This window comes from Brachionichthys hirsutus, chromosome 21, assembly GCF_040956055.1.
Source record: "Brachionichthys hirsutus isolate HB-005 chromosome 21, CSIRO-AGI_Bhir_v1, whole genome shotgun sequence".
Taxonomy (NCBI): Eukaryota; Metazoa; Chordata; class Actinopteri; order Lophiiformes; family Brachionichthyidae; genus Brachionichthys; species Brachionichthys hirsutus.
The window spans coordinates 9,199,835-9,220,325 of NC_090917.1; the positions used below are offsets into that span (position 1 = coordinate 9,199,835).

Consider the following 20,491-nt stretch of genomic DNA (forward strand, 5'->3'; position numbering starts at 1 on the left):
TTAGTTCTTAAATTGCCAAATAAAGAGCTGGCCTGTCCTCTAGGTATTTATACTCGGAGGAATTAGTAGCCATGTCTCTGGCCAAGTCTCACAGCAGAACGACCGGCACAAAGAAGAGGGCAGAAGCTGCAGAAAAGGGACATGAACAGAAAGACGTTGGGCAAAAGGGTTCTCAGCCTAAAGGAAATTTGCCAACCCTGCAGAATAAAAGGACGGATGTAAAGAGCAACGGAAGGAATGATGCAGCAACTACAGAACTAAAGGGCCCACGGAAAAGAGGTGGGAGAACTCTAGGAAATGGAAGGTCACAACCTCAACCTGTGAAGGTTAGTGAGATTAAAGGGGTCACAGAGAAGACCGCCAAAACCAAACCATCAAAAACACACCCACTTAGGCAAAGGAGGGTCAACACCAAGCTCCCCAACAATCCTGCAAACAGGCATGGCAGAATGACAGCGAGTCAGGAGGAATCGGAGACTGATGCAGGAAGCTCAGGGGAGGTGACGGAAGAGGAAACTAGCAGTGATGAGAAAGAGGAGGAGTCGGCGGAGACACAGAAGAGTGCAGAGAGCAGCGAAGAGGAGACTGAGGCTTCAGATACCCAAAGAGAGGCAGCATCCAGAAGAGGCTCTGAGGGTGACCCCGTCGCATGTTGTGAATCAGAAGAGGAAAATGAGAAAGAAGTAATTAGTGAAGACGAGATAACCCAGGAGCCAATAGCTGCTGAAGCCTGCAGACGACGGAGGAAGACTTCCCGTATCTCGAAGCCTGAACAAGGTTCAAAATACAAGATGTTTAAAAGAAACAAAACGGCTCGGCAGACCAAGGTGGAGAAGCAGAGGATGAAGGAGGCCGAGAGAAAAGAGGACAAAACCTTTCCTGCAACAGAGATTCAGCCGTCAAAAGGGCTCCTCAAAGTTGACTCAGCAACAAAGACGCCGCTAACCAACAAAGCCGCGCCTGTCAAAGCCAATGCAGCTGGTGACGACGATGACGAAGAGAGGGAAGACGAGCCAACATTAACTAAAGCCATTCCAGAGCCGAATGACGAGCAGGAAGCTGGGAGCACCGTCACTGGACAACCACAGAGCTTCCTGTCTGGCAAATCCAAGATGGCATCTCTCAGACGGAAAACAGGTAATAAGCTGGCAAAGCCAGATGAGGAAACATCAGGGGGTGGAATCGTAGACACGGCGGCCGACAAACTCGAAGAGCGTTTGATAGGACAGAGAAAAGGTCTGGACACACTTGGCAGAATGACTGGCTGGATCCAGAAGAAGGAGCCACAAAGATTAACTTTGAGGAAGAGGCTCTCGGCTTGGACTAAAGCCTTAGGGATCTCCCGCTGGCTCGCCCTTAGGGCAGCGAAGCAGAAACAAGGTCCTACAAAATGTAAGCGCAGCATCCTCAAGCATAAGATGGCAATGACAGTTTCCAGTAAAACTAGCCTGGCGAGTAAGAGAAGTAGGGACAAAGTGTCCCTACAGGAAACGGCATGGGAAGGAGGGGCAGAAGGGGCATCAACGGGGGAGAAAGAGCTAGAGGCCAAATGTGCCGTGGTACTACCCAGGATGAACAAGCTGGGCAAGGCAAAGACCGCTGAGTTGCCCCATGCGGCTCCTGGACCTTCTACTCCAAGTGCCTCTGGATCACTCGGGGAGCCAATGCCCAAACCGCCCAAACCAGGTGCTCGGCTCGTCCTCCCTGTCAAACCAGACCTCACCCTGTTGAGGTCCGTGAGGAAGCCCCTGCCAGGATGGTCAACCTCAGGTGCAGATGCAGCAGAAGGTGGCCCTGGGTCCAGTGGGGCACTAGAAGGACCACCCAATGCTGAGGATAGAAACGAAGATGTGGTCAGTGTGCTACAGGCGACGAGGAGACAAGTGGACCCCTCACAGTTAGACCTGACCAAGGTGTCCTCGTCAGGAGGAAGCATAGGACGTGGACTGACTCCAAATGGACCAGACCCAGAGAGAGAGCCCGAAGCGGCACCACAGTCCAGCACCCAGCACTGTTCAAATGGGGAGTCAGCAACGATGATGCCACATGTCCGGTCCTCGTATGAACAGGATGCAGACAAGGAAGTGGCTCAGCTGATGGGTGGGGGTGTCTATACTACCGTCCAACCTGAAGTGCACTGGACCGGGAACTCAGGGATGAGTGGAGACCCTCAGGTACGTCTTAGATCTTTAGGTCCTAGAACGAACTCCTGGAATGGAAGTAGTGTAACTCGTTAGTTGTAAGAACATTTTGTTTGCTATTGACGGAATTGTCTTTGTCTTTGTTGTTCAGGACTGGCTGCATGCTGAGAACCTTCTGCCTCACCAGACGGTGGAGAAGCTAAACAAATGGACAGTGTATGATGATGGGGGCCAGGTCAGGGCGGTTCCTGCCCACCCTGGCAGGGGCCCCTGGGAATCAGAGGACCCCACGCAGGACATGCTGGAGAGTCGACTAATCAGCACTCAGGTACTAACAGTAATTACTTCAAATAGCTTTTCTTCTTCTGCCCTATTCTTGAAGCACGTTAATGTTAACCCCCCCCCCCCCCCCCTTATTCTTTCTTTATCCACTGCTCTAGCTCTGCCTGATCTTTGACTTTACTGTCTATTCATATTACTTCCGTATAACTGTATCTCAACCTAAAGCATTCTTGATTTAACACCTTTGAAGTTTTAGTTTTTAGTGTACAAATCTAACCCCAACATCGTTGCAGGGAGTTTTCTGGTGAATTCATTTTATGAGAGAGTTCAGTAAAGGTACATTCTTTAAAGGGTTAATGGATGGATCAGCCTGAGAGCTCAAACTCAGCATTGTCAGACAGTTGTCGCTTTTTGAGCCTGTATTGGGACAATCTGAGACTGTGGGCAGGAAGTTTGATCAACTTTAGCAATACTCATGAAGCAGGTGTTTTCCATGTAGGGTCAGCAGGTCGGGACAGACGCGAACCCCGAAGGAGAGGATTCTGTGTCTCTAGAAAGGTTCAGCCGTGGTTGAGAGAGAGAGAGCAAGGACCAGACATTAGAACATAAAGGACTTGCTGCTGGTTTATTATTGGTATTCAACACGCCCACTGCCACGCCCACTGCCACGCCCATCAGCTGTCAGCGGATTGGTTGCATGCTGTGGAACGCTAAGTGGCGAGGACCGTCGGCAGCAGGAACTAAACACGCCTCGGACAAGCCATTCACGTTTTAAAAGAACAAATGTGTGATTGCAAGAAGAGGAGGAGGATGAGGTGATGAAGGGTAGAAGGTTAGAGCGAAGCTGTCTGAAGGTCACGAAGCTGTCTGAAGGTCATGAAGCTGTCTGAAGGTCATGAAGCTGTCTGAAGGTCATGAACCTGGCCGTGTCCCTGCTCCCTCCAGGTGGCGATGCCTGGCAGCAAAACAGCTGTGGAGGTCGATGAAGTGGAAGATCTGTCTCATCTAGAGTGAGTGCCCCCCCCACACACACACACACAAGGAATCTGCTCTGTGTAAACTGTCGTCTGGTATTCCCAGAGAGGTGTGTGAGAGCGCTGTGCTCCTGAATCTGAAGAAGAGGTTCCATCGGGACTGCGTTTATGTAAGTTTCACGACATCTTGAAACTACAGTAAATAGCTAAATGAACTCCACCCATTTATGTTTCTTTCTGGGTCGTTTCTTTCATCCTGCTGCATCTTTTCCAGACGTACGTTGGGAACATGCTGCTGTCTATTAACCCCTTCAAGCCCCTAAACGTCTACACGGAGGAGGCCAGACAGAAACACGTGGGCCGCGAGCAGCAGAGAAACCCCCCGTGAGCTAACAGGCTACGTGGTGCTGCGTGTCCTCTGACCAGAGATGATGACTCTTTGCTCTCTGCCTCAGCCACGTTTACGCCGTCGCCGACGCTGCGTTCAGTCGGTCTCAGGCCTCCACGCAGGAGCAGTGCATCATCATCAGGTCACCGAACGCATGGCGTCTATTCCACTGCTCTTTACTGCTATACGCAGTATACAGTATACAGTATACTGCTATACTGCTATACTGCTTTCATGGCCCAGCTTTAAAGAACAAACGCGCTTTTCCATTATCGATATTATGAGATGATACGATGAGATGTGTCTGAAAAGTGAATGGAATCTGTATTTGACTCACAATAGAGTAGAACTCGCATCTACCCTACTTCTAGTACTACTAATACTACTACTACTACTTCCTGTAAAATGGAGGCTTTGTTGTTTTTACCTTCTGGGATTTCTTTCAGATAAAATTGTAATTAATTTGAAATTAAGAATGTTATACTACTTTTTCTACTTTGACAACATGAAGCTTATTATTCAGTCCAATTTTGTCTGAAAAACTTTTCGGTAAAGTTAAGATTTATCTCCTATTTTATTCAAATCTGTTTCTGTGAGCCAAAGACTTTGTTAAAACCAATTCCAGAACCAAAGAAGCCTTTTTAGAAGTATTCTATTGAGATTTGGAAAACTCCACTATTATAATTTAGGTTCTCATTTTTTGGGTAAAATTGTCTCTTTACATGCATCTCAGGAACAAATGAGTGTCATTGTTCAGAAAGTTGATAAATGCGAATTCAAGAAGATTTATGTCTTCACTAGTGATCAATAATTAATGCCAGAAATACCTGACCTGCATCATTGATGTCTGAAAGGCAGCAATATAGTGCACGAAGGCAGTGCTCAAGGGTTGAGTCGGCCTGACGGAGCGTCGCTGAAGACTCCGGCTTTTGTTTCTCGGTATGACGCTAACAACGTGAAACTCCGGCGTCGGGTTCCGCTGCCTTCCCTCCGTCCTCCCCGCCTAAACACGACGTAGATTTACCATTTTATCGGCTCTCTGACGAGGACAGCGATGGACAGAATGTTTGAGGGCGCCTCTCGTTGCTTTTAGTGGGCAGAGTGGATCCGGGAAGACTGAAGCCACCAAGCTGATCGTCCACTACCTCAGCTCCATGTACCAGGACAGACATGACAACCTGCGACAGGTCATCCACCGTGGACACAAAGGACACCCCCACGGACGTCCTGCTCCATCACTGAGCCGCATGACACTCTTCAAAATGGTTTCGTTCTGTTTCTTCCTCAACCAGCCCATGGAGGTCTTTCCCATCCTGGAGAGTTTCGGGAATGCCAAGACTATCCTCAACAACAACTCGAGTCGGTTTGGCAAGTACCTTCATATCCACATCCTCCAGTGAGTCGTCCCCCCCCCCCCCCGTGGAAACACCTTCTGATGTGCTCCTCATTTAATGATGCCTGTTTCATCTGTCTCTTGTCTCGGTTGACAGTGGGATCGTTGTAGGGACTTCATTGTCCAAATATCTCCTTGAGAAGTCCAGGGTTGTGTTTCAGGTGAGGAGGGGGGCGTGCCGTGTGCTGAGAGCAGCCATTGTTCGCTCCATGCAACGCAAATCAGGACGAGATCTTCAGAATCGTGCTCACTTGGCTGTTTGCCTGTTGGAAAATGTCTCGAGTTCTTTCTCAGCTTGATAGAAGACGCCTCCGCCCATAAAACCGATCAAGTCGCTCGTCAATCATCTGCTGACGGCGTTTTAATGGATCACAGTGGAATGAGTCTCTCTCTTTTGACGAGTTGACAACGCGAGGCCATTTTTAATTCCAGATTCAGAACTTGATCTGCCGTTTGTACGCTCGCTCTGCAGTCCGGTCACGCAGCTCTGGAGTTAAAAAAGAAACGTACAGAATATATATCGTCCTGAGACCCAGCCAGTTAGCATGCCTCCGGCGTGCCTCTCTGGCGTGCCTCTCTGACATGTCTCTCCGGCGTGCCTCTCTGATGTGCCTCTCCGGTGTGCCTCTCTGGCGTGCCTCTCTGGCGTGCCTCTCCGGCGTGCCTCTCCGGCGTGCCTCTCCGGCGTGCCTCTCCGGCGTGCCTCTCCGGCGTGCCTCTCTGGCGTGCCTCTCTGGCGTGCCTCTCCGGCGTGCCTCTCCGGCGTGCATGCCTCTCTGATGTGCCTCTCCGGCGTGCCTCTCCGGCGTGCCTCTCCGGCGTGCCTCTCTGGCGTGCCTCTCTGGCGTGCCTCTCCAGCGTGCCTCTCTGATGTGCCTCTCCGGTGTGCCTCTCCGGCGTGCCTCTCTGGCGTGCCTCTCCGGCGTGCCTCTCTGATGTGCCTCTCCGGTGTGCCTCTCCGGCGTGCCTCTCCGGCGTGCCTCCCCGCCGTGCCTCTCCGGCGTGCGTGCCTCTCCGGCGTGCCTCTCCGGCGTGCCTCTCCGGCGTGCCTCTCCGGCGTGCCTCTCCGGCGTGCGTGCCTCTCTGGCGTGCCTCTCCGGGGTGCCTCTCCGGCGTGCCTCTCTGATGTGCCTCTCCGGTGTGCCTCTCCGGCGTGCCTCTCTGGCGTGCCTCTCCGGCGTGCCTCTCTGATGTGCCTCTCCGGTGTGCCTCTCCGGCGTGCCTCTCCGGCGTGCCTCCCCGCCGTGCCTCTCCGGCGTGCGTGCCTCTCCGGCGTGCCTCTCCGGCGTGCCTCTCCGGCGTGCCTCTCCGGCGTGCCTCTCCGGCGTGCGTGCCTCTCTGGCGTGCCTCTCCGGGGTGCCTCTCCGGCGTGCCTCTCTGGCGTGCCTCTCTGGCGTGCCTCTCTGGCGTGCGTTATTTAATCTACACATTGCCGCAGCCTACCCTCCAGGTGTCAACGACCATGAACACTGCTGCAGGAACGACGCCCCGCCCACTGGGCCGTCACACAGGTTCAGTGTCATCAGAGGACGAACCCTAACGACCTTGCCTTTTATCATCGTAGGCCAGAGAGGAGAGGAACTACCACGTGTTCTACGAGCTCCTCGCCGGTATGAATGACTGGGACAAGCAGGCGCTCTACCTGCAGGGCGCGGAGACCTACTGCTACCTAAATCAAGTACAGCAGGATTATTCTCCAGCTCCAGCGTCTGCATCGCGTCTGCATCGCGTCTGCATCGCGTCTTCTTCCTGTTTACCACACCCCTCTCTCCCTCTGCCCTCCTCCAGGGAGGTTCCTGTGACCTGAAGGGGAAACAGGACAAGCAGGACTTCCAAGTCCTGGTCCGGTGCTTCCAGAGCATCGGTTTGCATGTCGATCAGATCTCCGCTGTGTGGGCCGTCCTCTCCTCCATCCTGCAGCTGGGGAACATGTGCTTCAGCTCGTACGAGGTCTGCGGGACTGGAACGGGGACCGGCACCCGTCGGACATCGTTAGTGAGCGTCTGTCGGTGTCTTTGTTTCAGAGCGAGTCGTTTGAGGTGGCTCGCATCTTCAGCGAGGCGGAGGCCAGGAGGGTCGGCAGCTTGTTGCACATTTCCTCAGAGGCCTTGCAGACGGTCATCACACACCGAGTCACAGTCAGTCACGTCCAGTGTAGCGGCCGTGTGTGTGTGTGCGTGTGTGCGTGCAAACTAGCGTTCTCACCCACAGGAGACGACCTACGACAGGATCTACTGCCCTCTGTCTGTGGAAAGTGCCATAGAATCCAGGTGACGTCCGTCCGTCCATCCATTCATCCGTCCATCCATCCGTTCATCCATTCGTCCATCCATCCATCTGTCCAACAGTCCATCCGTTCATTCGTCCGTCCATCCATCTGTCCATCCGTCCATCCATCCATCCGTCCACCCATCCATCCGTCCATCCGTCCATCCACCCATCCATCCGTCCCTCCATCCATCCGTCCATCCATCCATCCATCCGTCCATCCATCTGTCCAACAGTCCATCCGTTCATTCGTCCGTCCATCCATCCGTCCATCCATCCGTCCATTCATCTGTCCGTCCGTCCATCCGTCCATCCATCCATCCGTCCGTCCGTCCGTCCGTCCGTCCGTCCGTCCATCCGTCCTCCATGTGTAGACTTGCTTTGAAAGTGTTTAACGTCCTTGTCCCTCTTGTCCAGAGACGCCATTGCTAAATCCTTGTATTCGGTGCTGTTCGACTGGTTGTTGGAGCAAATCAACGCGTGGCTGAGTCCCACCGAGATGGACAGCACCGTGGGCGTCGTGGACATCTATGGGTTTGAGGTTCGAATCCCACATGGTTTTAGTGTGTGTTTGCTTGTTGGCTGCATCGTGACTCCGTGTCGCTCTGCAGGATCTCGGCGTGAACAGCTTTGAGCAGCTGTGCATCAATTTTGCCAACGAGCAGCTGCAGCACTTTGTCCACTAGGCGGTGATCGCCCAGGAGCAGGTCGGTGCGTTGGATGCAAGAAGGTCGCCAAGAAGGTCGACAGACCCTAACGGTTTACTAATGCCAGCACAGAGCCTGCTTTCATCATCCAAACAGAAATATGATCAATAGAACTTGTATTCTAGTTAACAGGTTCACTAAACAGCACCACACACACATCTGCTGCATGCTTGCTGTGCTTGTGTGCATCCTGCAGGAGGAGTACAGTGCAGAACAGATCCAGTGGTATCCTATGACACTCAAAAACTTCCACTCCTGTCCAGAGCTGATCTCCTCCAGGCCTCACGGGATCCTCCGGATACTGGACGACCAGACCTGCCTCCCCCAGGTACGCGTCAATAAACGTGGACATTATGCAATCCTAATACTTTTGAAATCCTCTATCATCCATTTGATTGGCAAAGTAAATGAAACGTGTTTTCCTATGACATGATCCACTGGTTATTGACTCTGGATGAAGCCGATCCAGAGGAGGAGCAGGATTTACTTGTTGCTCTACTTCTGATCTTGTGTGAGGGAGTAAAGAATATTCAGACGTATATCTGAATCTATTGTGTACTGTACCTATTCCTGCTGTGGTACTTCTGTATTTGCCCCCAGGCTACAGACCACACCTTCCTGCAGAAGTGCCACTACCATCACGGGAACAACCCCTTCTATGCCAAGCCCAAGAACCCGCTGCCGGTGTTCACTGTGTATCACTACGCCGGAGCCGTCACCTATCAGGTGTCCAGCACAGCACGCTGCGACTGTAAACACCGCTTTGTGCAATGGCACCGCTGCAGCTTAAAAAGCAAACGCTCATTTCCCAGGTTCACAACTTCCTGAACAAGAACCACGATCAGTTCAGGACAGAAGTGGTGGAGCTGTTTGCCAGGAGTCGTTTAAAGGTGAGCCAACCGGGCATCGACCCAAGAGCTACACTAATGGGTTTGAGTGTAATCAGAATACACAACCTCACACTGTGGAGCGCTTACCTGGTGAGTGCGGGTAAAATCAGCAGCATGTCAGACCCATAAGATCGACAGGTAGCAGCAAACCCCCAAATCCAAATCCATCGTCCAGTTCCACCCGACATAAATCAAACAACACAAAATGGTTTGACATTATGACTCCCATTGAAGTTCCACTGAGACAAGATCGTTTCCCAGGAATTCACTTTGACAACGACGTAATAATAGTAATAATAATAATACATTTTATTTAAAAGGCGCCTTTCTCGGCACTCAAGGACACCGTACAACACATGTCAAGAATAACATATCTAAAATAAGAATGCAACAGAATATAAAATAAAATAGTAACTGCAAAATAAATTTAACGGAAATAAATTAAGATAGTGATATGGTAATGAGAAATAAAAATAAAAACTAAAAAAACGTACAGAGAAACTGCTGAATGTTCCCGGATACTGTGTGTGTGTGTGTGTGTGTGTGTGTGTGTGTGTGTGCATCAGGTAAATAACTGCCTCCAACAGGTTTGTATTTTGGTTCAGCAGATATTGATCATTATCTGGATCTGCACCACACACACACACACACACACACACACACACACACACACTCATTCAGACCAACGCCATACAGGCATGATTGCTTCCATCATTAAACATTCTGAGCAATATGTATAAATATTATTTTAATAAATCCCTGACCTGCATCTTTATCTGCCCCAACAGATGTTGGGGCAGATAATAAAGCATTCCTTTGCTGTAATTTACTGTCATTAAATCATTGGTCATTATTACAACACAAAGTGTCACATCTTTGCTTTGTTTGGTGAAAAACATCTATTCAACGTAGTTGTTAAAATAAAAACGTGTTAAAAGTTGCATCATGTATAATGAGCGGTACACGGTCAGTTTGAAGGTATTATCGACATAAAGTTCATGGTTGTTCCATCACACACCTTTAAAGGCAGAGAAGAGCTCATTTTAACCACACCCCTGTATGTTTGGCTCGCATGACCCCGTTTATCAGATGGTGTCGGAGTTATTCCGGAAGGTTCAGGATGGTTACATTCAGCAGAGAGAGCTGGGATGGAGAGGGAAAGGCCTCCGCCAGCAGCCCTCCACCGCTGCCTCACTGTTCCTTCAGTCGCTGACGGAACTCACCACCCGTCTGGAGAGGTACCAGCATGCGGCCCGGACCGGCTGGCACCGGAGCGGATTCAGTTTCAATGCATCTGTGTAAAGTCAAACGAGTTTGCTTTGTGGGTTTAGTAAATGTGACGATCGGGCTCGTCGGTCCGAGTTTTCATTCCACGTGAATCATCCGTGTGTAAATGTCCGTTTGAAGCTCTGGCTGATGATGATGATGATGATGATGAATGACACCCGACAGACACACACGAGTGTTTCAATTACAGCCGAGACTCACTGAGAGACGTTCCAGTGATGACACGCGATGCTAAAGCTAACTCCTGTAGCTAATGTTTCCTCACAAATGGACGGTGTCAGAAGTTTGCTCTTTGACTCCTAGATGCAAAACCGCTTTCATCCATTGTCTGAAGCCAAACTACATCAAGGTAACCTGAGATTCCTCACGCTGATGCTTAGTGTCGTAACGTGTGACCGGATTTTAAATGTCTGTGTTAGCTTCCGGGGATCTTTGACGTGGACTACGTGTCAGCCCAGCTGAAGCATGCTGGGATGCTGGAGATCATCCACGTCAGGAAAGAGGGATTCCCCATAAGGATTCAGTATTCCTACTTCATCGAGAGGTGCAGGAGACGCTTCCAGCATCCTGAGCACCTGATTGGTCGTCATCCTGCCACTTCAACACCTTTGTTGTTTGCTTTAACATCATCACCAGCTGTTGGCTAGAAGCCGTTGTCCATGCGTCTGTTTGACAGGTACGGGGTGCTGTTGGCCCAGCGCCTGATGGAGGCGTCAGACAGAGAGCAGGCCGTGCTTCTGCTGGACATGGTTGGTGCAGGAGAGGTCCAGTACCGGCTGGGACTCACCAAGGTGCATAACTGCCCATTGGCCAATCAGACGCTTCAGATGTGTTGCATCATCATCTCTAAATATGCGTCTGCATCCGAGTTAGGTGTTCCTCAAGGAGCTTCTGTACCAGCAGCTGGAAGAAAAGTGGAGCAGCACCCAGACCTGGGCTGCGATCACCATTCAGAGGAACATCAGAGGCTTCCTCTGCAGAAGGAACTTCAAGTTCTTCAAGCAGAAAGCCATCGTCATCCAGAGCCACATCCGAGGACACCAGGCCAGGTACGGGAAGGAGGGGCAGGCCTTCAGGCTGCATGTCGGGGACGTGAGACGCTCTCTGCATGCTGGAGACGTGAGACGGTCTCTGCATGCTGGGGACGTGAGACGGTCTCTGCATGCTGGAGACGTGAGACGGTCTCTGCATGTCGGGGACGTGAGACGGTCTCTGCATGTTGGGGACGTGAGACGGTCTCCTCATGTCGGGGACGTGAGACGGTCTCTGCATGTCGGGGACGTGAGACGGTCTCTGCATGTCGGAGACGTGAGACGGTCTCTGCATGTCGGGGACGTGAGACGGTCTCTGCATGTCGGGGACGTGAGACGGTCTCTGCGTGTCGGGGACGTAAGACGGTCTCTGCATGCTGGAGACGTGAGACGGTCTCTGCATGTTGGGGACGTGAGACGGTCTCTGCATGTCGGGGACGTGAGACGGTCTCTGCATGTTGGGGACGTAAGACGGTCTCTGCATGCTGGAGACGTGAGACGGTCTCTGCATGTCGGGGACGTGAGACGGTCTCTGCATGTCGGAGACGTGAGACGGTGTCTGCATGTCGGGGACGTGAGACGGTCTCTGCATGTCGGAGACGTGAGACGGTCTCTGCATGCTGGAGACGTGAGACGGTCTCTGCATGTCGGGGACGTGAGACGGTCTCTGCATGCTGGAGACGTGAGACGGTCTCTGCATGTCGGGGACGTGAGACGGTCTCTGCATGTCGGAGACGTGAGACGGTTTCTGCATGTCGGGGACGTGAGACGGTCTCTGCATGTCGGAGACGTGAGACGGTCTCTTCATGTTGGGGACGTGAGACGGTCTCTGCATGTCGGGGACGTGAGACGGTCTCTGCATGCTGGAGACGTGAGACGGTCTCTGCATGCTGGAGACGTGAGACGGTCTCTGCATGTTGGGGACGTGAGACGGTCTCCTCATGTCGGGGACGTGAGACGGTCTCTGCATGCTGGAGACGTGAGACGGTCTCTGCATGCTGGAGACGTGAGACGGTGTTTGCATGTTGGAGACGTGAGACGGTTTCTGCATGTCGGGGACGTGAGACGGTCTCTGCATGTCGGGGACGTGAGACGGTCTCTGCATGTCCTCCCTCACATATACAGTATGTTGCTCCTAGCAACATGGACGTCTGAGCGCCGCCTCCGGGCTTCCGTCCCGCACGTTATTTACTGGAGACAAGATCCTGGATTGGAAAGTCTGAAATTTAAATAGCATAAAGGCGATAAGTGGGGATGTAGAAGTTCAGGTGTGTCTTCAGGTGTGTCTTCAGGTGTGTCTTCAGGTGTGTCTTCAGGTGTGTCTTCAGGACAATCCCAACACGCTGATCAGAGCTATGTGCTGCTGACCGCTTTCCTTTTACAGGAAGTACTACAAACGAATCAGGCAAACCATCACCCAGTTCTGGACAGTGATGATGATAACCAGGAACACCATCAAGAGACGTCACTGGAGAAAGGTAGGGGGGGGGGGGGTGCTTCCCTTGACTCGGTTTCCTAGAACCACACGTTTGTTCACTTTATGGTGTCATAAAGCTCCAAACGTGTGTTACTCAATACGAGTGGCTGAACGCAGCAGCAGTGAAGATTTAACCCCGCCCTCTCAGTCATGATGAGCTGGCTTCCGTGTGTGTGTGTGCGTGTGCGTGCGTGTGTGTGTGTGTGCGTGCGTGCGTGTGTGTGTGCGCGTCTCGAGATGATCTGGACACACACTGCCTTGTAAGAATGAGCGTCTCTTCATCTTAGTGGTGCTAAAATGCATTTCTTTGAATAAAACAGTCTGAATGAAATGAAACTCTTCATTCTGGCTCAAGACGAGGAAGAGGAGGAGGATTGTGGGTGAAGATGGGATGGAGCCGATCCCAGCTGGCTGTGGGACAGACGTGGAGTCCACCCTGGACAAGTTGTCCTCTTATTGTTCACTCCTTCCTTCATTTCTCCTGGGAGAAAGTTGAATGAACTCCTCACAGAGCAGTCAGGTGGATTTGAACCAACAACCTTCTTGCTTTGAGGCAACAGTGTCGCCATTAAAAGTGTTTTTTATTTATTTATTTATTTATTTTAAATAAAAGACAAGACTCCATTCACAAAACTGTCAACAAAGACAGGAACACATAAAAACTTGTGTGTAAAATGTCAATAAAAACAATATGCTATTTTTCTATTTTGAAAATAACAAAAAGGCATTTTTTTAATGAACATTTATAAATAAATTAAATAATTTATAATTTGCTGCCAGCGACATTTCCCACAACATTTTGGTAAGCGCTGCATCACCTTTTCTTTGAATCACATTTTCTGAGCTCTTTCTTTTCTTTCATTGTGAAATGTTCCGTTCCTTCCTGATGAGATCTTCATCTTCATCTTCATCATGCCCTACCCATTCTCACTGGGCGCTGAGGCGTCCACTAAGGCAGCCACGCTGCAGGACGTGGGTTCATTGTGTTGCTGAAAACAACAAAATGTTCTGCATGTGCTGCTCAAAACACAAATATAAGGTGCAGCATCTAAAGTGCACGTTGTCCACGTGCACTTTAGATGTGTCTTAGAACACGTGAAAACGTTTCAAATCAAAGTACTGTACAATTTTAAAAAGGAAAACGAAGTCTCTTTTCTGACATTTGAAATGTTGTCTTTGTGCTGCCGTCCGTTGATATATTTAGTTTAAATGTTGTTTCTGTTTAAATTTAACATTTTGGAAATGGGGTATTATAATCCAGCCATGGACTGAGAGCTCTGGCTGGGTTCATCCATTTGGGACTTTCTTCCTGTACAGTTGATTAATAGCCTTATCTAGCATGCACACACACGCACACACACACACACACACACACACACACGGGGCTTGGACTTCAACCTCTGAGGGAAACTTGAAGCAGCATCTCTCCTTGCTTCCGTCCGTTGGATCCGGTGTGACTCCGTCTCCACCGCTCCAGCAGGTAGGCCGCTGCTCTTTCCATCCTTTTAGTCTCATTAGAGAAATAGAAGCTTCTGACTGCGTCGTGCTAAAAACATTTCAGCACCTCTTTGAGCTTCTTGTATCTCGGGTGTTTTTGGACCTCGTTGTTTTTGCTGCTACTTCCTGTCTGGTTTATGGGGTGGACTATGAACAGAGCTGTTAGCTACTCGGGCTGTTGAAACTCATCCTGAGCTAACGTTCTCCTCCTCCACATGGAGGCTTTAGATCAGCCCTAAATTACAGTTTGATAACAAATTAGATCGACACTCATTCTAGAATGAGCTATTCTGGATGAACTATTCTTTTTTAAACGCATTGCATTTCTTCATCCACGATGGAGGCTTTCTGCGTCCCTTCTGAGGAGACTCCTGGCTTTGACCTTGGAATGAGGCCAGACACAATCGTACCGATGTGGGTCTCGGACCAGAGGGTCTGATGGTGATCTGGATTAAGTGGTGGTTCAGAGACATCAAAGCCATTGTGTGTAACAGGACCAGATTTAGTCTGCTTTGGTTCCTGAAGGTCAGTCATTGTAAATGAGGAGGCGGGACAGAGTTTGTCTAGAGTCACTCTGGAGATGTTCAATGTCTGTGATGGTTGAAGTGTGGAACCGAAGAGAGGGACACGTTTGCTGCCTGAATCCACGTCTGTGTACTGAACTGTGTACTGAACTGTGTACTTGATATTTGTTTGCACCAGAGCAGAGTAAATCACTGATGGACTAGATGCGAACCGATGCTGTAGATAAGGACAGAAATCTGTGGGACGGTCTGCTCACCACTATAATCGCACAGTGACCCCGCCCTGCCGTGCGGCGGCTGTAAACCTCCTGATAGCGGCCGACTCGCTGGACTCTTGGACCTGCGTGGACTCGAACGCGAGGCGGGGCAGCAGGAGTATATAACAGGTTGTGTGTCTAAGAATAGGTGTGACTGAACACAGAGACCAGGAAGTGTACACCAAGTTCCTGGATCGCATGCTGGCCTCCGGTCAAAGAGACGGAATCATGGATTAATATTTATTAATATTATTTGTTCATTTCAGGAGGTTTACGAGAAGAACAAAGTGAAGGCGATAAAGACTGAGTCTGCCCTTCCAGGAATGGTAAGAGATCAAAACGCTGCCTCTGATGCCGTGCTGGTTGCTGATTGGTTGGATCTCAGACCCGCTTTGCTCTCAGGATGTGGGGCTGTTGGAGATCCCCGCTGAGCTGTCGGCCAGACTTCACCGTGCAGCAGGTCAGCTTGTGTAGGGCTCAGTTTCTATAGCAGTCTGCCTCAGCATCCTTCCTGCTCGTGATGCATGTACCCTCTCTGTCCACCAGGGCGGCAGCACGCCTCGGGGGTCACGGAAGTTGCACCTCCACAGGTGAAAGCAGAACTCAAGCTCGCCCTGCCCCTGGACGTAGACGGATACCCGTTCTCCCGCTACACGAACGCCATCCTAAAGGTGAGCGGGGTTGGAGCACGCATTCCTACCCCAGACCCGCTAACCCTGCGCCAGCCCGATATCAAGTACTTGATCTGAGAATACGATGTACTGTTATTCCTGACAATACTCATCCAACAAGACGACAACAATCTCCTCAGGATACATGGCACCAGCCTCAGGGATACCCCCTCCAGAGACCCCTCACCCCCCTGGAGCCTGGAGACGCCAGAACTGCTCTGGACATTTACAAACTGGTACATGGTACACCAGACTGGACCCAGTACCATTTCTGTGTCTGCATTTATCTGAGGTTTAACCCTTTCCTCCTCAGATCTTGCGTTTCTCAGCCGAGTCGGACCTCAGCAGCTGGCAGGAGCAGACGTTGGGTAACTACATAGTGGAGAAGGGCCAGAACCACCCAGGCCTGAGGGACGAGATCCTGGCCCAGTTGGCTCACCATACCTGGGATCTGCAGCAGAAACAGAAGAGTCTGAGGGGCTGGCTACTGATGGCCTGCTGCCTCAGCGCCTTCACCCCCTCACCAACCCTGGACAAGCACCTGCTCAAGTATGTGCTCGGTTTTGGCTAGCGTCCCAGCGTGCGGTGGCTAGTTCATGCTAGCACTGGTGGACCCGGCGCGGATTCAGCCAAGTGTCAGTGGGTCCGTTCAGGTGCTGCTGCGGTTGCTTTTATGACTGGAGTGTTCCTGGCTGCGTGTCGGGAGGGAGGGGGAGGGACAGAGGGAAGGGGGAGGGGCTATCCCTTTGAAAGGGAGTCCTTCTCTCTGGGTTGGAAATCTTAAAAGGCTGTTTTCCCGCCTGACTGACTGAATTCGGAGTATTTTGCGTGCAGGTACGTGTCGGACCACGGCCCAGGGGAGTTCCGCTCGCTGTGCCAACACAAACTGCTGACCTCTCTGCAGCTGCCAGCTCCCGCTGCCCGCCTCTACCCACCCACCCAGCTGGAATGGACCGCCAGCCAGAGGAAGGGCACCATGCTGCTGGAGGTGCACACATTCAACGGTGAGCCTGACTTGGGTAGGGGTCTCGTGAAAGGCGGCGTACCCTCCTGACCAGCCTTTGGTGTTCTGGCAGATGAGAAGCTGACGAGCGAAGTGGAGTCGTGGAGCACAGGAGAGCAGCTGGCCTCGTGGCTCCTTCATTCACGGTGCAGCGTCTTCGTAGCCTTTGATTTGGTGGCGTTTGAGCATATTCTGTATTTCTCCTGCCACCTGTGGAGGTTTTCACTCCCCTGCTTGTCGGTGCCTTGTAGGGGCGTGTCGGAGGCGGGGCAGGGCTGGTCGGTGTCTCTCCTGACCGATGAAGGCTGGTCAGACCTGGCCGGCTCAGACTTTGTCATGGATCTCCTTGCTGGGGCTGAGGCTGAAGTAATGCATTCAACAACAAACTCTGAATACGTGTTCAACAACCGAGGAGACAGGTGGCGCTTGGTGCAGGGTCAGGGCCGTTGTTTTACATCCAGCACGTTGAAGTATTCTCTATTTCTCTCGCTCCTCAGGGGTCCAGTTAAGGATTCGGATGACTTCATCCCGCCGGCACCTCCTGTGCAAGCGCCCCGACTACCTCCGCTTGAGGGACACGCCTGGCGAGGAGATTATCCACCAGAAGGCAGGTGTTGCTCCTGACTGCCGGAACAATGTTCTGTCCTCAAAATGCCCGGTTCCGTCTTCGTGCTGTTCTAACCTCCTACTTGTGCAGGCCGTGGTCAACAGATAGAGTCCTACGTCGATGGCTTGTTTGACACCGTGCTGGACCGGGGACCTCCGGTCAGTGAGGACATAATGAGGACGCCCAGTGGTCTTTATTTATATACAAGTACCTACTCTGTGTGTGTGTGTGTGTAGGACATGGAGAGGGTAGCTATGCTAAACCGCAGCATGAGAGGAGGAGGAGGGATTGGACCCATGATGTCTGGCATGTATGGAGCTGGTGGGTAAACTGAGCACGCCAGGCGGTGGATCCATCACAGCCGCTTCATTGAATAATGTGTCCTCTGAAAGACATTTGGTACAAAATGTTACATTTTCTCACGGCACCACTCTATGGAAGCAGATTCCGTCCCAGCATGGCAAACGGTGCCGCGTCCAGCCAGTACTGTCCAGCGATGCGTCTCTGCAGAGACACGCATGCTTGACTTAAATAAAAAAATTAATGGTTATTTAACAGCATGTTAAGGAGTAGTTACATTTATTGTACATTAGATTACATTACATTTAGTTACATTTTTACTGTGTTACGGTTTACATTTGGCCTTTGGAGGGCAAACATAATGCTAATGTGGCCCTTGGAGAAAATGAGTTTGGCCCCCCTGCTCTAGAGCATGACTTCACCCCTTCCTAAAGCTTTTACGCAGCACTCTATTTAAACTAGAGCGAAGTACCAACTGTAATAATGTCTCTCCTCCTGTCCTTCAGGGATGCCGATGACCATGCCGAGCTTCGCTATGGGTAAGCGAGAGGCTTGTTGTGTCTCCTGCTGGAGACTTGTCTCCCATGCAGACACGCTGAAGCCCTTTAGACGTCTGATCTTTATGTACCTGTGCTGTCTCTTAGGGACGCCATCAATGCCCAGCTATGGTGCCACGCCCATGATGCCAACGATGCCAGGTGAGCCTCCTACAGCACAGAACGTTGTGTAAAGCCTCTTAAAAAGCGTGTCATCAGTGGAGGAGTGTGTGTGTGAATGGCTGGCTTGCTTTGGGCGAGAGGCCGGGTACACCTCGGACATGTCGCCAACGCTTCGCGGGGCCACGCATAGACGGACAGCCGTTCACGCACACACGACGGACAAGTTGTCGTAATCAGTTTGTGGAGGAAACCGAGGACCTGCAGAGAACCCACGCGAACAGGGAGAACATACAAACTCCACACAGACGGGATTCGAACCCGGTACCTTCTTGCTGTGGGGCGACAGCGCTAACCACCACGCCATTTTTACATTACAATGTAGTTCTTAATAGTTTAAAAAGGGGTGTCAAACTCTGGCCCGCGGGCCAAATTTGGGCCGCAGTGTAATTATTATTAGAGCTCCTATAATGCCATTTATTTTATTTGACGTTATTTATATACACTGTTGTTTTATATATATTGTGGCAACTTTATTTTTCTTTTGATTTGGCCTTATACATTGTTTACCTATTTATTGTGCATTTTAATGTGCAAAAAACAAATGTTTGCAGCATGCACGGGTGGGGTGGGGGCCCCAGGGATTTCTTGCTTGGAGTCCCAAGTGACCCTAGCAATGCCACTGTATATATTAACACATATTTTGTATAATATAACATATGGAATTACAGCAATAAACACATCTAAAATCGGTTTTGTTTGTTTTCGTGGTAAATTCATATTTGAGCAGTCATGTGACATGGGACATTACATGTGACAGTCATGTGACATGGGACATGCCAGGGGTCAAACATAAAAATGTTACCACCCCCTGGCACAAATGGGTGATTCTCGCGAAACCAGACTAACAAGGTGGCATGAAGCATTTTGATTACAAAACTTAATGCTATCAAAATAATAAGGATATCATTATAGACATCTCCTAATGTACTAATGTACTATGTTTAAGTAGCTACCCAATTTTTTAGTTCTCATTACCGAAACGTGACGTTTTGAAGTAAAAAAAAAAGTTAATGATTCTATTTATTATTATTATATACCCAATTATGGTCTAAACATAAACAGCTAAGAATAGTTTAGCTAGCACATCATGTACTAACTGCGTTACATTCATTGTCACTCATCCACCGCAACACCATTATCATCCACCGCAACACCATTCTCATCCACCGCAACACCATCATCATTCACCGCAACACCATCATCATCCACCGCAACACCATCATCCACCGCAACATCATTATCATCCACCGCAACACCATAATCATCCACCGCAACACCATTATCATCCACCGCAACACCATTATCATCCACCGCAACACCATCCTCATCCACCGCAACACCATCATCATTCACCGCAACACCATTATCATCCACCGCAACACCATTATCATCCACCGCAACACCATTCTCATCCACCGCAACACCATTCTCATCCACCGCAACACCATCCTCATCCACCGCAACACCATCATCATCCACCGCAACACCATCATCATCCACCGCAACACCATCAACATCCACCGCAACACCATCATCATTCACCGCAACACCATTATCATCCACTGCAACACCATCATCATCCACCGCAACACCATTCTCATCCACCGCAACAGTTGAGGGGCTGTTGCGGTGGAGAGATACAATGTTTCGGTAATGAGAAACAGACCAATAATGGAGGGAATGCGCTATAACTCTTGCTCATTCTATTCAACAATCTATTTCTATCTTTCTGTGTCAAGCTTTTTCATGAAATGTTATACTCAAGTATGGTATTTTGTTGCAGGCAAGCATCAAGTGAAAAGAAAAGGGCGTCAGCGAAAGAGAGGTTTAAAGCATAGGGCTTTAAAGAATCTGGCAGACAGAATAGTGTTGTATGGGACCAGTAACCCAAATGCTGAATGTCTGTATGATCAACTGAAGAACAATTGATCAGTGACTCTGTTTAAAGTGTCAGAAGAGGAGATAAACACCAGCAGTGAATTGATTCCCCCCAATCTAAAAACTGGGACGCTGAATATTCATCAGGTGACATCCTCAGAGCCAGGAGTCATCAACACACGGGAGGTGTCTTGCTT

General features: G+C 50.4%; 1 protein-coding gene across 1 annotated transcript in view; it reads left to right on the forward strand.

Annotated features, from left to right (window-relative positions):
• Positions 1–449: 449 nt before the first annotated feature.
• The window catches only part of myo15b (myosin XVB), a 36,604-nt gene continuing 16,562 nt past the window's right edge, over positions 450–20,491 (forward strand). Inside the window, 37 exon segments of the mRNA XM_068754918.1 lie at positions 450–2,174; positions 2,293–2,469; positions 3,369–3,433; positions 3,504–3,567; positions 3,672–3,781; positions 3,853–3,927; positions 4,879–4,972; positions 5,078–5,181; positions 5,276–5,339; positions 6,743–6,856; positions 6,967–7,128; positions 7,203–7,316; positions 7,390–7,448; positions 7,864–7,987; positions 8,058–8,153; positions 8,350–8,481; positions 8,754–8,879; positions 8,966–9,043; positions 10,133–10,281; positions 10,634–10,679; positions 10,750–10,874; positions 11,007–11,121; positions 11,204–11,379; positions 12,746–12,839; positions 15,383–15,442; positions 15,519–15,576; positions 15,663–15,787; positions 15,928–16,023; positions 16,101–16,336; positions 16,622–16,791; positions 16,864–16,936; positions 17,042–17,209; positions 17,288–17,397; positions 17,488–17,555; positions 17,634–17,718; positions 18,204–18,236; positions 18,342–18,395. Coding sequence (XP_068611019.1) covers positions 450–2,174; positions 2,293–2,469; positions 3,369–3,433; positions 3,504–3,567; positions 3,672–3,781; positions 3,853–3,927; positions 4,879–4,972; positions 5,078–5,181; positions 5,276–5,339; positions 6,743–6,856; positions 6,967–7,128; positions 7,203–7,316; positions 7,390–7,448; positions 7,864–7,987; positions 8,058–8,153; positions 8,350–8,481; positions 8,754–8,879; positions 8,966–9,043; positions 10,133–10,281; positions 10,634–10,679; positions 10,750–10,874; positions 11,007–11,121; positions 11,204–11,379; positions 12,746–12,839; positions 15,383–15,442; positions 15,519–15,576; positions 15,663–15,787; positions 15,928–16,023; positions 16,101–16,336; positions 16,622–16,791; positions 16,864–16,936; positions 17,042–17,209; positions 17,288–17,397; positions 17,488–17,555; positions 17,634–17,718; positions 18,204–18,236; positions 18,342–18,395 — 5,524 coding nt within the window.